Raw genomic sequence first — 22,661 nt, 5'->3', positions numbered from 1 at the left:
TTAGAGCTAAAGTAATAAGGGTGTGTCCATCACCATGCAATATGTGGGTAAGGGCAGGAGTAGGAGAAATAGCATTTCATGAAAAAGCTTTCAACTTTTGACGTTAGTAAATTTTTTACACTTACTACATGAATAATTCTGTTCACTTCTGTAGACATTCCAACTCAAATTCCCACTATACATTAGCCTCTTTCTCTTCAGAGCCCTCACCGACATACATTCAACTTTACCATCTAACTTCACCATCATAATTTCATATATAAAAATGAACTATCTATACACAGTATGACAGCATCAGCAAAAGATTTTTGGAACACTACAGGAGAAGAAAATTTTGACTCTAGAGACAGTCGTAGGTTTAATCATTTTTAGTAAATGTTTTACTGATCATTTACAGTGAATATAGAACAACAGCTGCTATGGAAAACACAAAGGAGCATTGGAAAAACTACCATGGGCAAACAATTCCAGTTCCTGCTCACAGGTTTTTCTGTTTCTAACTCACTGGATTCACTCCTATACATCACTACTCTGTTATTCAATGAGAAGATATAAACATTTAAAACAAAGTTGTCATTATCCTTAGCTATAGGATTCTGCCTAAAAATGAAGATCAACTTTGTATTTGCATAGTAATTAAAACCTGATTATTTCTTAAATGCAATAACGTCACACTGTTGTTCCAAAATTGCTGCGAAGTATCTGAGTGAAGCTTCAAGTCAAAATGTTATGCAAAACCATGCCATGGGGACACAGCACTACTGCTACCAATCTTATATATATACATTTTTTAAATTATGTTCCTTTAAACCAATGGTAACTGACAATTTTTACCCTAGTCTACTAATATGCTAGGAATAAAAGTGGTCTATACTTTTCAGTTCCACCAAAACTGCAACCTTACTGTTCTAAAAGTGTAATTGATTTGTTTATTGCTAGATATGGGAAACGGCAAGGAAATTCTTCATTCTTAAATCTCAGTGTCAGAAATATAATAGTCCCCTATCTCCAGCCAATGTTTCTCAGCAATTAAAGGTTACTAGTTTATATATATAAGTTGAAAACTCAGGGTGAAAGTGAGTTTTTCAGTCAGGTGAAACCATGGGCATGGTAGCATAGGCAGAGGGAGGCTTTGCGTTCCTAAACCACCAGGCATGGCCCCACCCACACTCCACCCCCAGAACGCCTGCTGTAGGCGTTGTGTGGGGGCGGTGGAGTGTTGCTGCCCTCAGCACCCACCCTCCCAGTGCTCCTGGCTGGGGAGGACTGGAGCCGCACAGCCTCCTCCCTCCCTGGTGTACATGTGACCCCTCCTGTGTCTTCTGCTTTCTGTGGTGGAAGGGGGGCACACTGCCTCGCATCCTCCCCTCTCTGTGGTGGTAGATGGGGCCTCAACAGAGGGAGCGGGGCTGTAGGTGGGGCTGGGGAACTGCCTCCTCCAACCCTAACTGCACAGACTGCCCACGGGTAAAAATGAAAATGTTCTCCATGAAGTACAGAAACCTTAGCAGATATTATGAGGAGGAAATATCCACCTGTCTCTGTTTTGGAGCACAGTGAATGGTTAATAATATGACTGAACTCAAGTAACTTGTCACTTTTCTAAATTAGATGAAGTCTAACTATTGTCAAGTCGTCAGAATGTTATCTGGGCTTGAGAGCTGCAGCTTCAATTACTACACCACCACAAACCTCGTGAGACACCCTGGGTAAATATCTGTACTCTGTATCTCAATTCCCCCTCTGTAAAGTGGGCATCACAGCTTTTCACGATTTCACAGGCATACTGTGAAGATAAATATAATAAGAATTACATATACACAGCTACTATGATGAGAGACCCCACACAACAACCTTTTGTTAGTATAGATATGGGAAATAAATCTGTTTTATAAAATTGTGCAAAAAAGTTATTTTAGAACAACATGGATAGTTACAGCAATTCTCTACAAAGCCCCTGGCTTCTAAGATGTCTGTTCTACACACCACAACATTACTGAGAAGCTGGCCACTGGTTGAGATAAGTTGATCAACAGAAGGGACTTGACACAGGGTAAGTATGATGCTGTAGTATACGTCAGGAAAGGACTCTCAGCAAGACCCCTGTAACCTGACCAAAATCAAACAGGACCCAACTGTAAGTGTTGAGTCTGGGTCACGTGGGAAAACAAAGAGACCCCTTTCAGACTCGGGCTGGGTTGGCTCTATTCCTCCTGCCTCTGGGGTAGGCAGTCAGATGCACCATCTGTGCCAGTTGCTGCTATGCGATGAGGAATCACGACACAGCAGTGGGTGACAGATGGTATAAGTAGACAGGCAGCACCACTGCACCAACTCCACGGGCATGTTTGCGGGAGGGTGGGAAGGCCAGGATGGAAAACAACTGGAGCCTCTCCGGTCTGGGTCAGCCCTAAAAATTAGCCCCAAACAGTTCCCTAAGTTTGGGACATCACAGCTTTAAAAGCAGCAGGAACAAAAACCATACCTGAAATGCTGCTACCTTGTGTGCAAAATGAGCTTACTGGATACAAAACTAAGACAGGGAGGCAGAGAGAAAAACTATGTTCTATAAGAAAAAAACGCTTCTAAGCACTATGAGTCCTAAAGAATGTGCTCAGCAATGGTCTGTCTGAGCAAGGTTGACATTTTTGTAAGTTCATGTGAGGGTCAGAAAAAGCCCTGCCCACACAAGCTTTAAGGTGTATTAGGTACAATCATCTGCTCCAAAAACAATGCCCTATTGAATATGCCGTTAGTGGGAGTCTACAACAGGGTTTCCCTTCTTCTAAAAGACCCCATTGTTGCAGATCTAGTGGAAATGCTTGTGTAGTTTGGTTGTCAACGTTTTCAACAGCACAATAACGAACTCTGCTCATGGTAGGCCCAGAAAACAGGGTTACTTTAACACCAGTTGGTGTCTTATCTATATTAGCTCTCCCCACTTTGGTACCACTGCTGCAGCTGAATCAGTGTTGTTTTTTGCTCCCCTCCCCCACCTTTTTTTTTTTTTTTTTTTTTTTTAAAAGGACCAGAAAGGATAGACAAGGCCCAAAGAATGAACCATAATCTGATTAGTCCAATGTTCATTTTTATCTGTTGACTGACAAACAAATTATATACATAAAGAGAGAGTCCAACACTTATGACGTGCAGTTAAAAAATATATTTTGCAACAAGCTGCACTCTATATCAAAAAACAGAATTTGGAGTTCACTTCATTCATTTACTTGCAAAATAATAATCTATATTAAAAAATGGCAACAAAATATTATTCCAGAGATTACTGATTATATTGTGCATTACCTTTCATTGTTACTTTGAAAGTTTATCTACCAAAAGGTAAGTGCGCCCAAAACACAAAAATGTTACTGTATAAATAGCAATGTCTGGTAATGTGCATTTCCTACATCAGCTTTTTCCCCCTATTATGGATAGCAGCTGCTTTCAGGGGCAGCAATTGAGAAATCAAACAATTTAGCCCACTCTTATTTGGTTCATAGATCAAGTGACCTCAGTATTTTAGGAACTTTTTTAAAATCTAAATAAAATTAAACAAATTGTCCCTCCTTATTGAACACAATAAAGTTAACGAACCAATCCAGCTAACTTGTACAGCATCAAATATAACAACTCAAGACGACTTATCTATGAAGAAATCTTTTAATCAGCCAGCTTTTAATAAGTTTACATACACTAAGCAATTTTTCATTGCTATAATTCAACAATTTCCTGAGCATTAAAGTCCACTACTTGACCGAGGGTGCATAAACATCCATGAAAATGTTATTTCAGCATGTACACATAGGACAATTTTTCTGCCTGACAGCATGACAGAGTGAATTAAGGACATAATCTTACTTAATATTATTTGTATCTTTTTCTAGTTTATAGACAGAGACAGCCAGCCAGCCAGCCAGCCAGCCAGAGTATCTAGTACAGGCCTGGGCAAAATACGGCCCACGGGCCGAATCTGGCCCACCAAGCCACCGGATCTGGCCCACAGAGGCAGCGGGGAGCCCCAGACAGGCTCCTGGGCTCCATTTCTGTTTTAAAACTGGAGGGGAGCGGGGGATGTTTCAGGAGGCACCCCATCCCCAGCACAATCACATTGGCTGGTTTCTGGCCGCTGCCTGTTTGAATAACAGACAGCCAAGAAGAACCACAGCCCGTATCCTCGGCTCAATTATTCAGTGAAGCAAACGGCCAGGCAAGCAGGCAGGCTAGGAAACGTTTTAAATTCTGCAAGCTTTAGCTCTGCAGGCAGGCTGGTTTGGCTGCTGGCTGGTAAGTCTCCTGGCCACAGCCTGCTTCTGGCACCCCATCCCTTCCCTGCCCTAACCTTCTGCAACCCCCCCCCCCACACACACACACACAGACACACACTCAACATACCCAAACCCTCTGTCCCACTCTTGCATCCATACCTTCTCACAAATCTGATACCCCAATCTCCTGCCCCAGATCACAATCCCCTTCTCCCCTAGGTCACATCCCAAACCTCTGCACTCCAGTCCCCTGCCCTAGGTCACAATCGCCTCCGTCACCCAAACTCCCTCCCAGACTCCAGCTTCCTTCCTGAAGCCCAACCTCCATCCCAGACCCACATCTCCATTAATATCATGGAAGAGTGTGGCCCTTGACCACTTTCCAAAATCTTGAAGTGGCCCTTTGTCAAAAATTATTGCTCACACCTGGTCTAATATATAAAGAGTTTGTCTGTCTGCCCACCTGTTTTTGTTCAAGATCTCCTCCTAAATGGTAAGACCTGGGATCACCAAATTCGGAACACACTTCCTCTTATCATAACTTAAACCAAGATAAGGGTTTGGTTGTGCCAGGAAAATGGGACGTGCCCAGAATGGGACTGCGTCTCTCAAAACCATACAGAAAAGAGATAGAATTGGCAGGCAGGTGAAAGGGGCTGGCTGGGGGCGCATCTCCTTCCCTCTCCCCTCCCAGACTGCTCCAGTCCCAAGTCTTCCACCGCTCAGGCACCTTAGGAACGGCGGGGGAGGGAGGCTGAAGCTCTCCTCCTCCCTCCGATTCATACAGGAGCATTGCTGTCTGTTCCTCAGTCACAGAGCAAGGGGAAATTGCACAGTTTGCTGCATTTCTCACTCTGGCTGGGGAGCACAGTGGGCAGATGATCCTATACCTGCCCCCCCCCCCAGGGGACATGCACCCCCTCCCCAGCTGTGCCTGTTGGAGCTGCAGCAGCCATGGAGAAACATGTCTCACTTCTCCCCAAGCTGCTATGGTGAGGGAGGGCTAAGGCTGTCCTCTCTCCCGGGGGCAGACTGCATCCTGAACCCCTCATCTCCCACCCCACCCCAAAGCAATTATTTAAATGAAGAAAAACAAAAAATAATTGAGTTAAGGACTGAATCAATGCCGGATAAATCTTCTAGTGTATGTGTATATTATGCACACAAATCCACACTAGCAGACTTAGTCTGGCATTGCTCAGGTCCATCACTGCAGGGCAAGGGGGGTGCGAGAGTGAGGTTTGGGGGGTGAGGAAAGATTCAGGTAGGGGCCTGTTCTCTCCCCCCAGCCCAGCAGGGGCCTTTTTCCTCACTTCCTCCCATTCCTCCCCCCTCTCCCCTTCCCCTGGGTACTATGGCCAAGTGCTGGGAGGGGGAGAAAGTAGCCCCCCTGCTTAAATCCTTATTCATTGTGTCTGCAGGTGAGATGGTGGAGCTGGGCCCGGCCCTGCTGGCCACTCCCTTGGTGGTACGGCTGCCCCAGGTAGCCACTCTGCAGGATAGCTCTCCCCTCTGGGCTTGCTGCTCCAATGGATACTCTCATATTGCATCCTCCCAACAGCAACCTCTCCCTTTGCAGGTTATGGAAAACTGTCCTTCGTCCTGGCACAACCCAACCCTGACCCTGATTTAAGTTAGGAAAAGATGAAGCTGCATTTCAAATTGCTTGGCCCTAGAACTTACCATTTAGGAGTTCTTGAACAAATGGACTCGCAAAAATCAATCAATCTCTCTCACACACACACACGCGCACACACTATGCCTTTATAGAACAGTAATTTGCTTTTCCTTGCACCGATTCATAAAAGACTGTCACAAAGGAAATTCTGGAACAATTTTTTTGACAAATGACAATACAGTTCACATCTACAAGTGCATATTCACCTGTGCAAATAAAAACATGGTCACATGGTGTCATGATTATGAGGGTTAGCCAGCAGCCTGGGGATTAAGGGGTTAACTACACCTAGCCAGGTGGAGTGACCAGTAGGAATGTAAGTGGGACTTTCAACCTGGGACAAAGGAATTTGGGTTTTTTCCTCTCTCCCTTTTGGCTCTTGGGTGTTCTCTGCAGCTACAGAGAGGGACAAGCATGTCTCTCTCTCTCCAAGACACCATTCTTCATTTTCTGTAAGTAGGGTAAAGTTTAAGTAGTTTCGTTAGGATTTATTGTTTTAAGGGTTGGGTATGGGATCTGATGTCTGGCACTGTTTAAAAGATGTTTTGGCTTTTCTTTGTAACTAAGTTCTAGGCCCATGGAGTTTCTCCATGAGTATATTTTACCACCTTCCCATCTAGTCATTATGCTTGCAACAGGAATATTATTGTAATAATAAAGTTTTCTCTTTTCTTTTTATTAACCTGGCATTGGTTACTTGTGTGTCCTGATTTTTATAATAGGGGTGAGATTTCCCAAATGATCTTTCCCCTGATTTCTTTATCAATATTTGGGTGGTGGCAGCGGAAGTTTTATTCCCAAAATCTAGGTTTTTAAGATTTGGGGGGGAAGTTTTATACCAAAACCTGCTAGATAAGGCTTTGGGGTACACTTGCTGGCCCCCACTTCTGCATTTATCATGCCAGAGTGGGGAAGGAGCCATGACACATGGTCACAGAGTGTTTTCTCAAATTTTTTAAAACTCCCTGGAAATTTTTAAACAAATAAGCATTTTTGTGCCAAGGCCCTAACAGTGAAACTAACTTCTTATTTTCAGCACACAAAAAATGAAAAAAATAGCCCCAACAATGAAAAGTGAAATGGATATTAAAATCTGTTATCATATATAAAAACATTTTAATAATGTATTAATTATAGGCCAGTGTGCTTTCCATTATAGGAGATATAATTCTAATAGTCTGACATGGAGTAAATTTAGAATTTTATAAATTTTGTATGCATGCCAAGAGTTGCTAACTAGATGCCTTTTATAAACTGAAGATGAAATGCTGTTGCATATGGTGAGTTTTCCTAATAGAGATTCCCACAGATTCCTGGAGGTTTCCTGTACATAATAGATCAAGTTGAGGTTTAAAAAGATTTGTTTTAGTTGGCCAAATAGATATCATTTAGCATAATACAGACATTTAATGGTAACCTTTATATTTTGCTTGAGTGATCAAGCTGATATTTTTCATCCGTCACTCAAATAAAAAAGAGAGTCACTATTTAACTGTCACCAAACAACATACCTGATTACGGTATGAAAATGCAATTCCTCTAAATCCAAGGAGTGAACTGTACATGCAGCCTTTAACTACTGTGTTTATAGTTTAGCTCACTCTCCTACCCTCAAAAAGGAAAACGTGGTATTAGCGGCAAAATGCAGCTTTAACACAAGATATACAAATAATAAGTGTACAGAGCAACCTACAAAAATAATTTACCCCTAATGAGGATGTTTGGCTAATTGTGTGGTTGAAACAATTTGTATCGACTACACGATTAGTCGATAAGGGGGCCTCTCTACAGATCTGCAGCATGGATGGCTCTCGGAGACTTTCACTACATTTAAAATGCAGAGGCACAGCGGTCCCAGACGGGCATGAGTCAGGACTGTTTGGTCCCAGCTTGCACCGGGTCCGGCAGCCTGTGTTTGCAGCAGCCCCTATTCATGGCCAGCCCCGACCACCACAAACAGAGGCTGCTTGATGGCAGCCCCTGCCCGCGGGGGGTGGGAGGACCCCTAGGAGGGCAGAAGCTGCTTCACAGAAGCCTCCACTATCCTCACCCTACTGCCTCTGATAGAGGTAGCAGGAGGAGGGGGGGACGCAGGCAGTGCCGGTGCTGGGGGGAACTGGCTTTTAATATGGCTCCCCCCAGCACCAGCTTCTGTTTTTCCCACCTTGCTGCTTCTCATACAAAGTTTACTTCCATATTTACTGCTTCACATTTTGTAATAAAAGCCCAGTTTAGTATTTCTGAATCTTGTTCAGTTAATAATGTGTCCATCATGCACACTCCCGAATGTAGAGCAGCATGCATACAGATTTAACTGTAGCAGTCTTTTGTGCCCCGGTCTTGCAAAAACTTGTGCTTGACTTTTCTCACATAAAATGTTGCACTGAGGTCAAAATGACTGCTCTCACACATGGAAGTTCAGTGTTTTGCTAGATTGAAACCTAAATCTGCTTCCATATGCTGAAAATAAGGAGACCTTGGCAATGCTTCCCTAACCGGATCTGTTCCCAGTATCAAGGAGCAGTGTTCCCTCTAAGCTGCAAGGCAGCACAGCCTCACAGGCGATGAATCAGCTCCGCCCAATCAGAGGCTCAAGGCTCCAAGGGTGGAGCTGATGACTGAGGGGCTGATTAATCACCTGTGAAGCTGTGCTGCCTTGCAGCTTAGAGGGAAGGCTGTCAAGGAGTACAAAAATATCCTCAGAGCTGGATAATCTGGTGTGTTTTTTGAAACGTGATAATGTAGCTACAATGGACACAAGTCAGGACTCATGTTCCGAGGTGAACAGCGGGTAGGTGGACGTGAGTGGGGAAGGTTCCCAGTTCTTACAGGCTGGCTAAATGCTCCAAAATCAGCGGTGGGCAATAATTTTTGAGGGGGAGCCACTCCAAGATGTTGTAAGTGATTAAGGGTCACACATTTCTATGGAGGGACATGGCGTCTGGGACAGAGGTTGGGTGTAGAAGGGAACTTGGGGTAGGGGACTGGGGTTCAGGAGAGGGTCTGAGGGCACATTTGGGTGACGTAGGGGGTTATGATCTGTGGCAGTGGCTTTGGAGGGCAGGGCCTGGGAGGAGGTATGGGTGCAGGAGAGGATCCTGGCCTGGAGGAGGGGCATAAGAGGGGGTTCAGGGTCCAGGAGGAAGTTGCGACTAGGAGAAGGAGGGCAGGGGGATGGCAAAGGGTTTGGATGGTGACCTGGGGCAGGAAGTTGGGGGGAGGCAGGGGCGGGGAGGTGCTTACCTAGGTGGCTCTCACCCAGCAGCACTGCAGGATCCTGCCTGTCGCAGCCCCGGGCTGCTCAAAATGGCTGGCTCTCTGCTCCAGATGCTGAGGGGAGAGGGAGGCTTTGGGTGCTGCCCTCTGTCCCTAACAAAATCTCTCAGCTCCTATTGGCTGCTTCCCGCAAAGCCTCACCCCCAGCACCGAGAGCCACAGGGGCTGCTCCGAAGTGGCTGGATGCTCTGTGGCTGAGGGGCCCGGTGGGGAGGCATGTGGGCTGAGCCAGGTTTTTCTGAGAAGTTGGCTATAAAAGCGATTCAGCAATAGCTCTCAAAGTGTATCTATGAAGACATGATGCTTAGTGGAGCCAAATATACTCAACAGCTTATTTTAACTGCTACCTATAAAACCTTAATGCATAACAGAAGTGAAAACACCTAGTTTGCTAATATTATTACAGTACAGACTGGACCTCCTCGGTCTGGCACCCTTCAGACCTGACCGGTCCCAGATGAGGGATTTTGCCGGACTAAGGGAGGTCACATCTGGCCCCCTGCTACCGCCCCACCCCAGCCCTGGACGGGCCACCAGCTGGCTCCCCCCTGCACTGGTCCCAACCCCACCTTGGATGCTCCACCAGGAAACCCTACTGGGACGCACCAGGCTCCCAGCTCTACCAGGCAACCCCACTGGGGCACACCTAGCAACATTACACCAGGGAGCCCAGCTGCGGGGACCCAGGCTCCCAGCCCCAGTGGCAGCTCACTGCTGGCAGCCAGCTGGTCTCTTAGACATCAGCCCTCCACCGGAACTCTTCTGGTCTTGGAACATGTTCCTGGACCAGAGAGTCCCAGTTTACAGAGGTTCAACCTGTACTTCAAAAATATGGCAGCAGACTTAAAATCTAAGGTACTTGCTTAAACAACTCAAAAACATCTGCAATGGGCAACAATACTTATGACTGAGCATTGAGGCATTAAAACAAAATTGAGCTGTAAAACATAATTGTGTGAACACCAAGGTCCCCTAAAGTCACAAATGACCAACATACTAATATGCTAAATATTTAGTTCTAAAAATTTCTAATACAGCAGACTGCCGATAATCCAGCACCTTTGGGACCCAGGAGGTGCCGGATTATCGGATGTGCCGGAGTATCAGGAGGTACTCTGGCAGGGGGGCTGTGACGGGTGTGGGGCTAGGAGGGGTCGGGCAGGGAATGGCGTAGTGTGGGGAAAAGTGGGTGACGGTGAGGGGCGGAACTGCAGGACCAACCCAGCAGCACCCCAGCTGCTCAGCTCTGTGCCGCTTCCCCAAGTCCGCAGCTGATCAGTTTCAGCAGTGGCAGCAGTGGACTTGGGGAAGCCACGCAGAGCAGCTGCAATTGTCCGGCTGGCTGGAGCACTTCCGGGTTCCAGTTGATGCCGGACTATCGGGAGTGCCGGACCACTGGATGCCGGACAATTGGAGTTTTACTGTACATATAATAATTTTCATTTTCAAAATAAAAATTGAGTCACTCGTTATAGTTGAGCATATCATCTAAATTAAACCAAAGAAAAAAAGGAAGCTGCATTTCCTGCTCAGTAGTGCAGGTTATTGAAGTTGTTTCACCAACAACAACTTACAAGCACAGAATCCCAGATATAAAACTTCTCACTTCACTGTTTAAAATAAACATACACTCACATTTTAAAACTCTTCAGTGTTCCAAGAAAACAGGTAGCAAACAATTACTGTTCACATTATGATTCACATTTGATTCACTAACTTTTTAATACAGTTCTCTTAAATTTGTTTTTTTTCCCCTTACAAGTATTAAAGCAGATGATATTTGTTTGGATTTGACAATTAAATGGGTAAATTTTTAATTAACCATCTGACAAGACAGACATGTTGGGAAACAAATGGGTCAGGAGACTGAAATGGCCTTAACATCTTCCAGCAGGCTTTAAAAAACACCATACAAAGATTCAACATTCAACATTCAACTCTAAATTAGCCACTGATGATTCTCTTCTGAAACACTGTGGATGCAAAAAAAAAAAAAAAAAAAAAAAAAGCTTGAAGGACAAGGGCTCCTATAAAGACTGGGAGATTGGAAATATTTGTACATGAAGATAAGATGTAAGTACTGTATATGGAGACCCATGTGACAGCAACTAACAGCTAGAATATTCTGAACATTTGTTTTTGAAACTGGAAAATTATCTATAGCTATAATATAATTTACAACATTAATCCCTACTTCTTACCCTCTGAGGGTATGTCTACACAGCAGCATTATTTGGGAACGCATCTACACAGCAAGCCATTATTTCGAAATAATGTCGAGCTGGAGGACTTTTCTCCAATTCCTGTAACCCTCTTTTCATAAGGAATAAGGGAAGTCGAAGAAAGAGTATTCTTCCTTCGACTTCCTGCTGTGTAGAACGTGCCAAAAGCCAAATTAAACTATTTCAACTTCAACTACACAATTGACATAGCTGAAGTTGGGTATCTTAATTCGACTTTTGCCCTGTTGTGTAGATGTACCCTGAGTAATTAAGCACTGTGGGAAAAGTGTCTGGGGAAGAATTAATCACATCAGACTATTAAGTGTCAACTCTGATTTATGACCCTCTACACAATTTATGGCACCATCTACACCACAAAAATAATCATGTTTAATGGTGGTTGTGGACAAACCTTGTTGTATCTTTTACCATGGATATTACTGTAGTGTAGACATGTCCTAAGCAGAATGGTAACTAAGCAATTGCTTCAGTACACATGCCATGGTAATAAGGCTTTACCAAATAGATCTTTAGAACTACTGTCTCAAAAAAAAAAATCTTCTAAAATAATACAGTAATTTACCTGTAACTTGAAAGACTCAAAGGCTGGTTGTACTTTACACTTTATGAGAAGTAAAGACTGTTAATCAGCGAGGAGACAGAACAGGAGAGGTGAATTTTAAGAGAATAGCCTTAAGTTTGCTTTTGCAGTATGAAAGCAACTTTCATAAGCTTAAACCTGCAGTGCTAATTATTTTAAACATTTTCCAAGTAGGGATGTAAAATCCCATTTAATCATTAAGTTTAACCAGTTAACTGATTACTTGGTACCCCCTGGGCACAGCCAGAGCACCCCCCAGCACAGGCAGGTGACTGCTTGGGCCAGGCCTGCCATGGGCAGAGGGCTGCTCGGCTCAGGCTGGGCTTAACACATAGGCAGGGAGCTGCTCCAGCCTGATTAAGCTGAAGCACTTGCGGCACAATGGGCCCAGCTGAGCTGGAGCACACCCAGCCCGTGGGAGTCGCCGCTGGACCCACTTTGGGAGGGATGGGGGGTGTGCCAGCCCAGCCAGGCCACTGGTTAACCAGTAACCATCATCCGATAAGGGTGATGCTTACCACTCAACCGGTGACATCCCTATTTCCAAGTAGAAGTTATATAATCTTTGTCCCTCACAGGGCTTCTTTCAGTTTTTTCCATTATACAAATTTTCATTCATTCAAATATTTTATTCCAAAATGTTTACAAGGCGGCCACGTTATGGAGTACTTGCCCACAAATTTCACTTTTATGCTAAGAAACCATATTTTCAATTATACCAAAGAACTAAGGCAAACATATTCAGTGAACTTCTTCCATAATACTTTATCTACAATAAATCTGTGCAAATCCAGAACACTATTAACTGATATTATTTGCTATTAATTGCCAATAAAATATGGGCTAGATTATTACCACTATGTCTTGTCCTCAATGTCAATTGCTTTGGAGACTGCCCAAGAATTCAATGTTTGGGAGAAGGGGGGGAGAAATTAGACAGCTTAAGTAGTATTAATGTGACCAGGAAAAATGAAACTTCTGTGTTTTCTGATGAGTAATGATAACAGCTGTATAGGTCATAGGGGATTTAAAAGATACAAGTATTTAATGATAGTAGATATACTTGGATGTTTTTAAAGAGAAAAGATAAGATGTTAGTATAAATTAATTTCAAGATTAGACAAGGGATGGAAGTTTTTTTTAATTAGCCATGCTGTGGAATGGATTAGGTGACCTATGAAGGTCTTTTCTAGTCTTATGATTCTATGGTGAGTTTCACCAGGTACAGTAATTGAGAATGGCAAGGAAATAATTCTCCATTTGAAAAGTGGATGAAACAGTACAACAGAGCTAACTTACCAAATTATGTGACTGGGGAAAAGCATGTTTTGTAAGGACGTCAAAAATATCTCTTCTGCTGTGACCTTCCTGTTTCAGTGCAAACCGTAAATTTCTCATATCCTAAAATGAAGATAAGTACCTTTAAAAACAACCAAATTACAGTAATACAATCTCTTTATTTTGTTTATAATTACTGAATTATATGACAAACATGATGTAGAATGTACTCAACATAACAAAAAGAAATATGAATATTCATTTTAAGCCCTCTCCTACTTTATTTTTAGACAAAGAATATTACAACTTCATTTGCATGGTGGAAACAGAGTTTTACCTTACTGTGCAATATTAGTGTTCTTCCCCTTCTTTGGCTTTAAACAGTCAGAAGCAGTAATATTTGATTCACTAGCAAGTCTCAAGGGCTACTGAATGTTTGTTGTCAAAGTATCCATGTCGTAAACATAAAATAATTCAATCTACAATCTGTCTAAACTACACTGTTCTCAGACACTTCCTGATGACGGATGTTAAGAAGCACGTAATTCATTAATCGTGTAGTCAACAACGATCAATCGATAAGGGAGGCACTGCAAGCACTCAGTCCAGGCTCGCGCTGGGTCCCAGGAGTTACCCCCGCTGCAACTCTGCATGCAAAATAAGTCATGAACTGGCCAGCAAGCAGGCTGGCTCAGTCCTAGGAGCTACATTCATGTTATTGCAGAGCCACAGTGGGGGTAGCTCCTGGTCCTGGCATGAGCCAGGATTGAGCCAGGCTGCTTGACAGTCAGCTCCTAAATTACTTTGCATGCAGAACTGCAACGGAGCGAGTGGGGGAGGAAAGGGGTAGCTCCTGGACCTGGCTCAAGCCAGGACTGAGCCAGACTGTCGGCCTGCCCACTAAAAAATTTACTGGGCAGAACTGGGGGGAGAGGGGAAGGGAGAAAGGAGAAGAGAGGGGGAAGCTTGCCTGTAGCCAGTAGCATTAATCAATAAGCATCCACAACCGGCTACACTATTACAACCCTATTCTTGGCTCACTTTAAAATGAAGAAATGTGCACGTTATTCTTGAGAACAGTCTGTGGTTTACATATTCCATTCAAGAGTTATATAAAGGACTCCTGAATTATCAAAAAAGAATCCTCTCATGGCAATATACACGGACATAAATCTTGTGAGACTTTAGAAAAGGGAGGCATTGTTTAACAAGTATGTCTGTGCATTTGGGTTAAGGTCCTTTTTCTGGCAATGAAACCCAATACAACTATTTGACCCCTCTTCCAAGGCAATGGCTGGATCTTTGAAGAAGTTATACGATAATATAAAAATGATCTTTAGGGTCCATAAAATAAAGAACTATAGGTGCATGAATTATACCTGTGTTTCATAAATGTGATTAAAATCCCACTGATGGGCAAAACTGAGTATTACAGTCTACTATTACAAAATACCACCATTCTTCCCCATTATTGTTGACAACAGCAGTTACGCCTTATAAATTATTCCTCTAGATAATTCTGGAAAGCTCTTTCTTTAGATTAGGTGTAGGATGGGGGAAGGGAAACCATTTTGGATAAAAGTAAATTTAGCGTATGTATTCCAGATAGTTGGATAAACAAAATACTTGGGTTTTTTTTTTGTTTGTTTCTTTCTGCAAAAGATGTATTCAATGAAAATATTGACATCCTTGAATTCTCTCTAGTTACTAAACTGTTGCAAGTCTTACTTTACAAGTAATATCTAGCCCATAGGAATTTTCTCCTCTACTTGAAGCTCCTCCCATTTTCTCAATCCTTGAAATTACGCCCAGAGGAACATCCAATATCACATTTGGATCCTGAAAGGGAAGAATAAGTAAATACACTGTTACTGCCTTTAAGCTTCATATAAAACTTCTTCAATAGCACAAGATACATAGTGTGTATCATAAAATACACATAGCAGGTGTCATATATTCTATAAAAGAGTTTGTTTCTTGCTTTAACTTTACAATGCAAAACTGAAAATTCCCTTCTGCCCCTGCAATACAAATTGAAAATTGTAAAGTCACAATCCCTTCCTATCTGATTTCAAGAACTGTTAATTTGTGTATTACTCAACAAGATACTGATGAAGCAGGAAAAAATGTAAAAGCATAGATGCCACCTTGTAGTGACACTGAATTAATTCTAACTGTAGATAGAAGAGAAATCAGTGAATTGAGAAGAATATAGCTAGTTATTATTAAGAGCTACAATTCTGGTACAAACATTGGCAGGGTTCTGTCTGACAAACAGGGTCAAGACCAGGTAACTCATTAAATCTGAGGGAAGAAACTAGATACAATCTCAAAAGTGTTAACAATATTCCTATAATTAAGAGAAAACACAGCTTTAAAACAAGTTGAGCTGATTTGTAATCTTCTGTTAATATTTGAAATGCTGACTGCACATATCTGAGAAAAATAACGAACAGTTTTCATCTTTCAAAGGCAACACCCCACTCTTGCCTGCATTCGTTCATAATAGCACAAACTAAGCTAAGTCAATTAAGCCTGAAAAACTATATACTTTAAGATTAAATATTTCTGCAACGAAATTAATAACATATTGATTATAAAAACATAACATTTCTGCTACTGTCTGTTTTAACCGATTACCACCTTCCTTTTCCTAACAATGTAAATCTTTTTTGAGACAATTTAAACTATCTTTCTTCACATGAATTCTGCTGCAGGAATAAATTACTCTTGTATTTGCAATGCAAAATTATTGTCACAGTAGTGAACTTTAGCACCAAAGAGGAAAATTGCTCCTTTTTGTGTCTAAGTATTGCCAACTTTTTGCATCCAAGTAATAAAAGCTGTTTGAGACCAGTGATCTCAGTTCAAGGGTTCTAAAACCTTGAGTCTGATCACAACAAAGCAGTCCATGATTAATTTTATTCTGTCTTACACCTGTAACTTCAACAGATATTTCTGTTCCACCACTGGTGCTGTTCTATAGGCAGAGGTTCACAGATTTCAAAGCCAAATTTCGAGGGACCAAAACAGGAAGAGAACAACATCTCATTCCTGGTCTTCGATCATACAGTTTTGCATTGTGAAAATGTTTATACATACTACTCACTATTTCCACACTTCTTAAGTAAAGTCTGTAGTTCGTGAGGTACAGTCTTCCTTTAACAGCACCATTAAATGGGCATACATAGATAACCTCCTTGTCTGTAAATGAAACACAGAATTTACCTTTAAAATATTATGAAAAAAAATAATAATTTAGAAGTTAAGGACAACACAAATAATTAGTAATAAAAAGTTGTATTCATAATATAAATTTTATTTAAAAAAAGGATTTTCATAAGGGAAACACTTTTACATGTTAATTTAAGAAGTGCCTAATCAATTTAGGAAAAAAAAGTTGAAAGTTTCAGATTCTACATCTGCCCTTAGTTTGATTTCTGACTATCTGTATTTCCCTCTCTTCCTCGCTGCTATGTGAAAGAATTACACAAACAAGAGGAAGCAACTGGGATTTAAAGTTTCTCTTTTGTAACAGATAGAGTGTTCTTTTAAGATTCCACAGTGAACATTCTTATGTTGATATTGCTTTATCTTTTGATGCTCTGTAAATAGTTCTTTTGCATCAGTGTATACAGTTTTCTTTGTAAGATATGTGGAGGGCTCACCGTTAACAGTTCACCCTGGAGAGAACCACTCAATTTCACTTTGACCAGAACGAAAGAACAGTTTATAAGACAGCCGATAATGCAAGTAGCAAAGCCCTGGAGGCACCCTAAATGCATTATACCACTACTACCAAATCACTGAGCACATCTACAGTGAAAGGAAATACTATCACATATACAAATAACTGCTCTTAAGAGCTACAATAAGCTTTGTGAGGAAATTTTATAGTAGATATTACTACTCATTAAACAGAGTTTTCATTGTGCAGTATCATCCATTTTATTCCCCACTTATTCCCTGGCCCACTTTCCCCACCCATCCTCACATCAAGAATTCCCACTCTCTCCATAGACCCCATTCTTGCTCTCCCATTCCCTCCTTCATTTGCCCGATTAAAAAAAATCTAGAAAATTCCCATCAAAAATATCTAAAACCAGATAAGGTTTCTTAAGTGTGATCTCTCTCTAAAAGAAACCATTAGATACAAAGAGTATGTCTACACAGCAAAGAAAAACTCACTGCTGGCCTGTGTCAGTCAACGCAGGCTCACAGGGTTCAATCTGCAGGGCTGTTTAATGCTGCGAAGACTTCCAGGTTTGGCCTGAAGCCTGGGCCCAGGGATCCAGAGAACTGGAAGGGACTCTGAGCCTAGAAGTCCACATACAGTAATTAAGCAGATCCGCAGCCCAAGCCCCCAAGTTAGCTAGCAGGAGCCAGAAGTATCTAGTTGCTGTGTAGACATACCAGCAACTAGATAAGAAAACACAGAATCATAGACCCATAGAGCTGGAAGAGATCTCAGAAGGTCATCAAGTCCAGCCCCCCTGCTCTAGGCAGGACCAATCCCAACTAAATCAACCCGGCCAGGGCTTTATCAAAACATCCAGCTAAAGGCCTCCTTTTAATTGGACCCCAACACCCACACACAGCAGATTTCCACAGAGGGTGGTAGACTCCACACCTTCACAAGAAGCATCCTTCTGTCTCCCACACATAAGGAAACAATGCACAGTCTTCTGCACACTATAATGCGAAAACCTTCAATACAATATCATATTTCAATAACACAACACGCCAACACTTGGCTGGCACACACAAGTCAACTCTGACATGCTAATGTTGTTCAAGTTGTAGTTGCATATGATTGTGCGAGGGAGACTGATGTGCTGTGTGCAGCATTTCTTTACCCACTGGAGGCATAAGAGAGCTGGGGGAGTCCATGCACATGCACTGCAAACTTGCTGCATGGACAGTAAGTTACAGCTAAGAGGCATCCATTACTTTTGTATTTCCTTGCTTTTAAGGGTTTGCATTGGGTGGATGCCACGCTTCAACAACCTTCATGGTTTTAAAACTTATTTTTTGTTTACGGGAGTTCAGTAAAAGTTATCCCACTAAAAAGTCACAATAGCAGCAAGATAAAAGCTTATTAATCCTGGCTTATTAATCCTTTGATATCCACTATATTAGACTGTTCAATTATAATTTTTTACCTGTAACTCTAGTTTCTCCTGGTAGACAAGGTATTTCCTCATGTTGTTCCCATTTAATTCCATCTTTTGGGGTCTAAAGAGAAATGGTAGTATAAAGACAAACTCATAGTTGGTACAACTTCTTCAAAAATTGTAGATATAAACTGTTTTAAAAAATTAAGTACATGAATGAACAGGAACTTCAGTACAGGAAGTGAGATAGCAAAGCAAAGCAAAACAAAAAAGGAACCCCTGAAATAATAATTCAACTCTGTGCTTAATATTTGCAAAAGAAATTTTCAAAAATAATCTTTTTGTTTAATTGGAATAAAACGCCTACAGCTGTGTCTCAAAACATTTTGTAGCTTCCAATTTTGTGGGAAAAGAGCTAAAAGTGTTGATTAGTTTTCAAATAGCTTATATAACTAAAGTCTTAGAGGGGTATATAGTGAAAATATTCACTTCACTATTAGAAACAACTTTGCACATTTGGGAGTTTACATCTTATAATAAAGATTTTGAGAGAATAGTGAGAAATTTTTAAACAGCAAATAAGCAAACTTCTATAATGATACTTAAGTGCAGGGATAAACAGTCCACCAACAATGCAGAAGCAGCAGCATCAGAATAAATCAAGGTAAAATAAATTACTTAAAAATACTCCCCCTTCTAATATTTGTAACTAAAAAGTGGAGTTTAGCAAAGACTACTTATGTTTTAGGTAACTATATTTAATTTCAGATTTGGCCTGCTATAGCATGTGGCTAGATACAATTTGTTAATTGTGCTACAGAATTTTTCTAGAGACAAAAAGAGCTGAATATTAGATAATTACAACATTCAGCAATACTAGAAAAAGCGCATAGCAATTTGAAAATTCAAAAAAGACTGTTTTCAAACAGGAAAATTTGGGATAAGAAGTGTCTGTTTTCACAGGTTAGTACCTCAATTGTAGGGTTCATTGTTGTTCCAAGTTGCATTTGAAATTTGGAAATAGAAATGATTTACGCAGTTAAGAATAATGAAAGTTATTCAATAAATATTCAGTTTTGTGCTAATGACCTCTGGGATAATTGACTTAAAGTGGAAAACAATACATAGCCACAATAATACAGAAGCAGCTCCACTCACCCTTTTAATTGAGGAGCTCTCCAAGGAGTTTGAATTATATTTAGGTGTTGATGATGAGGCCATACTGAGAATCTGATGAGAAAGCAGATATTGGAGACTTCAGTTAGACTGTATACATTATACAGAAGTGACATGTAAGAACAGGAGAGAACAAGATTTGAATATTTGCAAATACAATAAATTATTACAAATTTCAGATGCACAGATTTATTCTAATACCTTGCAACCTAGTGTTTTACTTGTTCAATTAATTACAACATTTTAAAGCCTTCAAATATAATAAATATACTCATTTTATAATTCTTTCCTTTTGCCCCAAACAAAACTTGTAATTGGGGACGATACATTACATATTTTAGGTATTTAAAATGTGATTAATCGAGAAAATAAATTAGCATACTTAGCTATTGTGTTCTGCCACACAGCAGAAATATTTACCCTAGTAATCTGTTACCTGAATGTTTATATTATGAGCTTTCATTTAGAAATATAGGAAACAAAATTAAATTAACTAGTATTTATCACACAGACCTTAAAATTTATGCTTATAAATTTATTCAGAAGGGGAAAACTTCAAGGAATTACCCACTATTTTTTTTATAGTCAGAAAATATAATCCCAATTTCTTAAATTAAATACCACTGAACCTCCAGGAGGGGGAGTCTGCTGTGTTTTTCCTAACCAGAGTAGCCTTGATGCATTTAAAAGAAAATGCTGCTTTTTTCGTTTTAATTCAAATTTTAAAAACTGATTTTGATTAAAGACAAAAGAGTACCATTTCAGCATTTATCAATAAAACAAGCTTCACTTTTTTCTGATTTTGCAAAAGGGGAACCTATCTGCTTTAACCTCTGATGGGTAGAGGTGCAAGTCTATTTTTGAGTAACATTTTTCTTTTACAATGACACCATTCATTAACTAATGAAAGCAGTCTTTTGAAAGATTTTGGTTTTTATTACCTAGAAGCCATGAGACTGCTCTTATTTTAGCCTTAATCAATTATGTTGTGTCCATGGATAAACACACCATGGCTCCCTGCGCCCCTCATCCCCCAGACGATTATTGTCACTTGTTTTAATCTACATCTGCTTCTGCACAACAGCATGTACCCAATGACAGTGCAGCAGTGAGAAACATGCAGAAGTGATCCTACTTGTCTGAAATTGCTATGACTGTACAGGAAAAGAAGTTGAACGCAGGAGGAGCATGAGGTTAAAACAAAGATATCTGTGAACTTTACAGGCTCGTCTGTATTCCACGTGAATAAGAGCACAGGCAAATATAGGAATCCTAATATTCAGCTTATTTGCAAGCTTATTGACAAATATCTAAAACACATTAATATTCTAAATGAAAAGATGAAGAAAAAAGATTCTGTGATTCATACTGATAAATAGCTTGTTTAAAATGGTCATATTAAGGCATCACTTCCTTCTTAGATCTCTTTCACTTTCAGTTATTTTGTTTGTGACCAAGAAATTATTTTGGATTTTTATTCAATTTAAACATTTTAGCCAGTTGAGCTCAACAACCACCTCATCTTTGGACTCGTGAAACTTATTCTGTTTGTTTTATAACTTCCAATTTGGAACATACCAAGTGCTGAGTGAGTTCTAATGCCGTTGCCATGTTTCAAAGGAAGATAAAATGAGTGTACTGTTCTAAAACTTCAGTGATATACATCTATTTGTGCCACCTTCAGAGTCAACTGTTCCTAGTATTCAGCAGACAATACCACAAAAGTCACATTTTTATTGATTTCATAATCAGAAATGGCAATTAGGAGAGAAAAGAAGGTAGTTTGGAATTAGCAACTTTTCAGACAAAGCATAAAAAATACTGAACACGGGTTTGCAACTATATCATAATATTAGTGTGATCGGTGTATATTTGAATACTTAACCGTCAAATGGCTGAAATTATTTTCTTTTAACTAAAACTGGTTCTTAGCCGATTTTTGTACTTATTCTTGATTCAAGTTTATTTTCATTAAAATAAGACTGTCCATTAACCCGTTTCACACACAGATGTTCACAAAGATACATGAACATTTACTTACTGTAAGTCCCCATTAAAAACATATTCAATTACAAGTTTATCTTTTTAAAGGGTGAGAAGTTAAATACAACACTGAGACAGTTTTACAGAGTTTACTAAAATCATACAGAAATTCAGAACTCGGAGTCTTTATTTCTTCTTAGGAAGAACAATAATATGCATTTATTTAGCATCTTATATTAGAATCTATACAAAAAGTCAGTTACCTCATTAGGGTAGTATAAGATTTAAGTAGGCAGTATAAAAAAAATGAATGCACAAAGGCACAAAATGGGACTTATCCAAGATCACAGCAAATCAGTGGTGGAGATGCAACAGAATGAAGGCATTCTAAAACCCATAGGCTATGTCTATACTGGCAGCTTCTTGCACAAGAACAGCTGTTCTTGTGCAAAAATTTGCCTGCTGTCTACACTGCACACATGTTCTTGTGCAAGTAAATTTACAGTACAGCGTTGTAAAACAGGGCTTCTTCCAGAAGAGTTATTCCTCTCCCCGCAAGGAATAAGCCCTCTTGTGCAAGAGCTCTTCCACAAGAGGGCAGTGTAGACAGGCAACATGAATTTTTCGCGCAAAAAGCCTGAATGGTTAAAATGGCCATCAGACCTTTCTTGCGCAAGAGAGCATCCACACTGCCATGGATGCTCTTGCGCAAAAGCACATGCCAATGTAGACACGCTCTTGTGGAAGACTTTTTGCCCAAGAACTCTTCCGCAAAACAGTTCTTGCGCAAGAAGCTGCCAGTGTAGACGTAGCCATAAATGTTATTGTGTGACCACTAGAGAACATTTACTCTTATATTACAGGCACACTGAGCTGATTTGGGCTGTAGCTATACATGTTGAATTGCATAGCTAAAACCCAATCATCAAATTCATGAGAGGCCTTCTTTATACACAGGTTTACTGAATAGAAAAAATATTCTAGATACTTATTGACTTCTGGTTATAAAACCAGACACACATCAATACAAAACCCCACATTTTTCATCCCAAGCCACCTGAAACAAAT

General features: G+C 40.7%; 1 protein-coding gene across 2 annotated transcripts in view; it reads right to left on the bottom strand.

Moving 5' to 3' along the window:
- The window catches only part of MTM1 (myotubularin 1), a 71,846-nt gene that overhangs the window by 32,134 nt on the left and 17,051 nt on the right, over window positions 1-22,661 (bottom strand). For both annotated transcript variants that reach the window (XM_075941098.1, XM_075941096.1), the window contains exons 2-6: window positions 19,593-19,664; window positions 18,483-18,555; window positions 16,430-16,524; window positions 15,049-15,159; window positions 13,342-13,443 (exon numbers count right to left, since the gene is read on the bottom strand). In XM_075941098.1, coding sequence (XP_075797213.1) covers window positions 13,342-13,443; window positions 15,049-15,159; window positions 16,430-16,524; window positions 18,483-18,555; window positions 19,593-19,655 — 444 coding nt within the window. In that variant the 5' untranslated portion in view covers window positions 19,656-19,664. The remainder of the gene's footprint in view (window positions 1-13,341; window positions 13,444-15,048; window positions 15,160-16,429; window positions 16,525-18,482; window positions 18,556-19,592; window positions 19,665-22,661) is intronic.

This window comes from Pelodiscus sinensis, chromosome 13 (genome assembly GCF_049634645.1).
Source record: "Pelodiscus sinensis isolate JC-2024 chromosome 13, ASM4963464v1, whole genome shotgun sequence".
NCBI classification, from domain to species: domain Eukaryota; kingdom Metazoa; phylum Chordata; order Testudines; family Trionychidae; genus Pelodiscus; species Pelodiscus sinensis.
This window is presented reverse-complemented; position numbering and strand designations above follow the sequence as displayed.